This window comes from Colobus angolensis, unplaced genomic scaffold (genome assembly GCF_000951035.1).
Source record: "Colobus angolensis palliatus isolate OR3802 unplaced genomic scaffold, Cang.pa_1.0 Scaffold453, whole genome shotgun sequence".
In the NCBI taxonomy this organism is placed as follows: Eukaryota; Metazoa; Chordata; class Mammalia; order Primates; family Cercopithecidae; genus Colobus; species Colobus angolensis.
The window spans coordinates 25,451-27,566 of record NW_012117966.1 but is presented as its reverse complement, the minus strand read 5'-3'; the positions used below and the strand labels follow the sequence as shown (position 1 = coordinate 27,566).

At 52.9% G+C, this 2,116-nt stretch overlaps 1 protein-coding gene across 1 annotated transcript in view; it reads left to right on the top strand.

Moving 5' to 3' along the window:
- Positions 1 to 892: 892 nt before the first annotated feature.
- Positions 893 to 2,116, top strand: part of LOC105523203 (trinucleotide repeat-containing gene 18 protein-like) — a gene marked incomplete at its 3' end in the record, with an annotated part of 18,109 nt that continues 16,885 nt past the window's right edge. The window contains exon 1 of the mRNA XM_011957985.1: positions 893 to 1,124. Within this exon, the coding sequence (XP_011813375.1) occupies positions 1,055 to 1,124 (70 nt within the window). The remainder of the gene's footprint in view (positions 1,125 to 2,116) is intronic.

The window sequence follows — 2,116 nt, the reverse complement described above, 5'->3', positions numbered from 1 at the left end:
TTTTTTTTTTTTTTTAAGACAGAAGTCTTGTTCTGTCGCCAGGCTGGAGTGCAGTGGTGCCGATCTCAGCTCACTGCAGCCTCCTCCTCCCGGGTTAGGCGCGCACACCACGCCCAGCTCATTTTTTTTAATTTTAGCAGAGATGGCGTTTCACCATGTTGGCCAGAATGGTCTCGATCTCCTAACCTCGTGATCTGCCCCTGCTGCGCCCGGCCACTTTCGTTCCTTTTGAAACTGTATTACTGTCATTTTTGTGAGGTTCTGGTGTTTGGGAAAGGATTTGTAAAGATCAGACACCATGCAGTCTCTTGTAGGCTCACACTCCTCCTCTTGCTACTTTGCCTGGGAGACGTGGTTCTTCTGTCTCTGCTAAGAGGCATCTGATGTCTTCTAGCTTTTGCTGGAGCAGTTCCTAGAAGGTCCTCCACCCCTACCTCTTTTTCCACCCTGGGAGGTGGAGTCTCCGTAGGGGGGAAACCAATCACTGAGGAAATCCTTTGTGATTGCTTGAGAATTGACAAAGTCTGGAGCCCTAGGGGCAAGGCTGAGATGGACGTATTTGCATATCATTGGCTGGCCTGAGGCCGTGACCTCTCCTTGGCCGCCTTTGGGATTCCCTTTATTTAAATTAGAGCACTTATTTTGTGGGCTGGGTACCTGATTGGAGCAAGACAAAGTCCCTGCCCATATTTGAGGATTGGGGAGGGACTGGGATTAAGCCAGAATTGCAGGCTCGTGCTGTGGTCCCAGGTGGGGAGTAACTGGGAGCCCAGCTTGATGGATATTTTTTGGAACTCTGTTCACCTGGTGGGGAGGTCAGAGAGGGCTTTCCGCTGGAGTGGAGGCTGGAGGTGTAGGAGGGGCAGGATGGGGTGAGGAGGCTGGGGTGGGCCTCCCTTCTCCCTGGGGCCATCCCCCAGGCCCTCCTGGTGGGGCAGGTCGAAGCAGGTTGATCTGGGCTGGTGGCTACTGCAGTCTTGGTCCTGGTTCTGGTCCCAGCATAGCTTGGAGGAGACTGCAGCCTCGGACTCTCACCTGCCTCTTTTCTGCGCCGATGGGAGCTCCAGGATGGCGGCAGTGGCCACGGGTCCGATGGCCCAGCCGCAGTGCCAAGGACGTGCAGGGTGAGCCCCTATCCCACCACCCCAGTCTCAAGCTCTGTCACCTGAGGGGAGGTGGGGTGCCGCAGACGTCCCTGCGAGGCCGGGACACAGAACCTTGCCATTTTAGGTTCAGAGTGTGAGATGCCCACCCTAGGTCCCACAGTGGGAGGTGAGGGGTTCAAGGCCCTAGCTCCCTGCAGGAACACTGGGGGCTGGCAGGGAGTTGGGGGTGTTGATAGGAATTTGTCTTATTTTTTATTTTTTTCTTTTTGGTTAATTTTTCTTTTATTTTTCTTTTTTTCCCCCCCCGGAGACAGAGTCTCGCTCTGTCGTCCAGGCTGGAGTGCAGTGGTACGATCTCGGCTCACTACAACCTCCGCCTCCTGGGTTCAAGTAACTCTCCTGCCTCAGCCTCCTAAGTGGCTTCAATTACAGGCACCTGCCACCACACCCAGCTAATTTTTGTAGTTTTAGTAGAGACGGGGTTTCACCCTCTTGGCCAGGCTGGTCTCGAACTCCTGACTTCAGGCGATCCGCCTGCTTCTGCCTCCCAAAGTGCAGGGATTACAGGCGTGAGCCACTGTGCCCGGCCTCTACGTTCTGTGTCTACGGATGTGAGTACTGTAGGTACCTCAAAAGTGGAATGACACACAGTATTTGTTTTTTGAAAAATTAAAAAAAAAATTTTTTTTTTTTTGAGACAGAATCTCACTTTATTACCCAGGCTGGAGTGCAGTGGCGCGATCTCGGCTCACCGCAACCTCCGCCTCTTGGGTTCAAGCGGTCCTCTCACCTCAGCCTCCTGAGTAGCTGGGATTACAGGTGCCTGCCACCACGACGGGCTATTTTTTGTATTTTTTGTAGATGGGATTTCACCATGTTGGTCAGGCTGGTCTCCCAATTCCTGACTTCAAGTGATTTGCCCGCCTCGGCCTCCCAAAGTGCTGGGATTAGAGGCGTGAGCCACCGCGCCTGGCCCTAGTATTTGTTATTTATTTATTTATTTATTTATT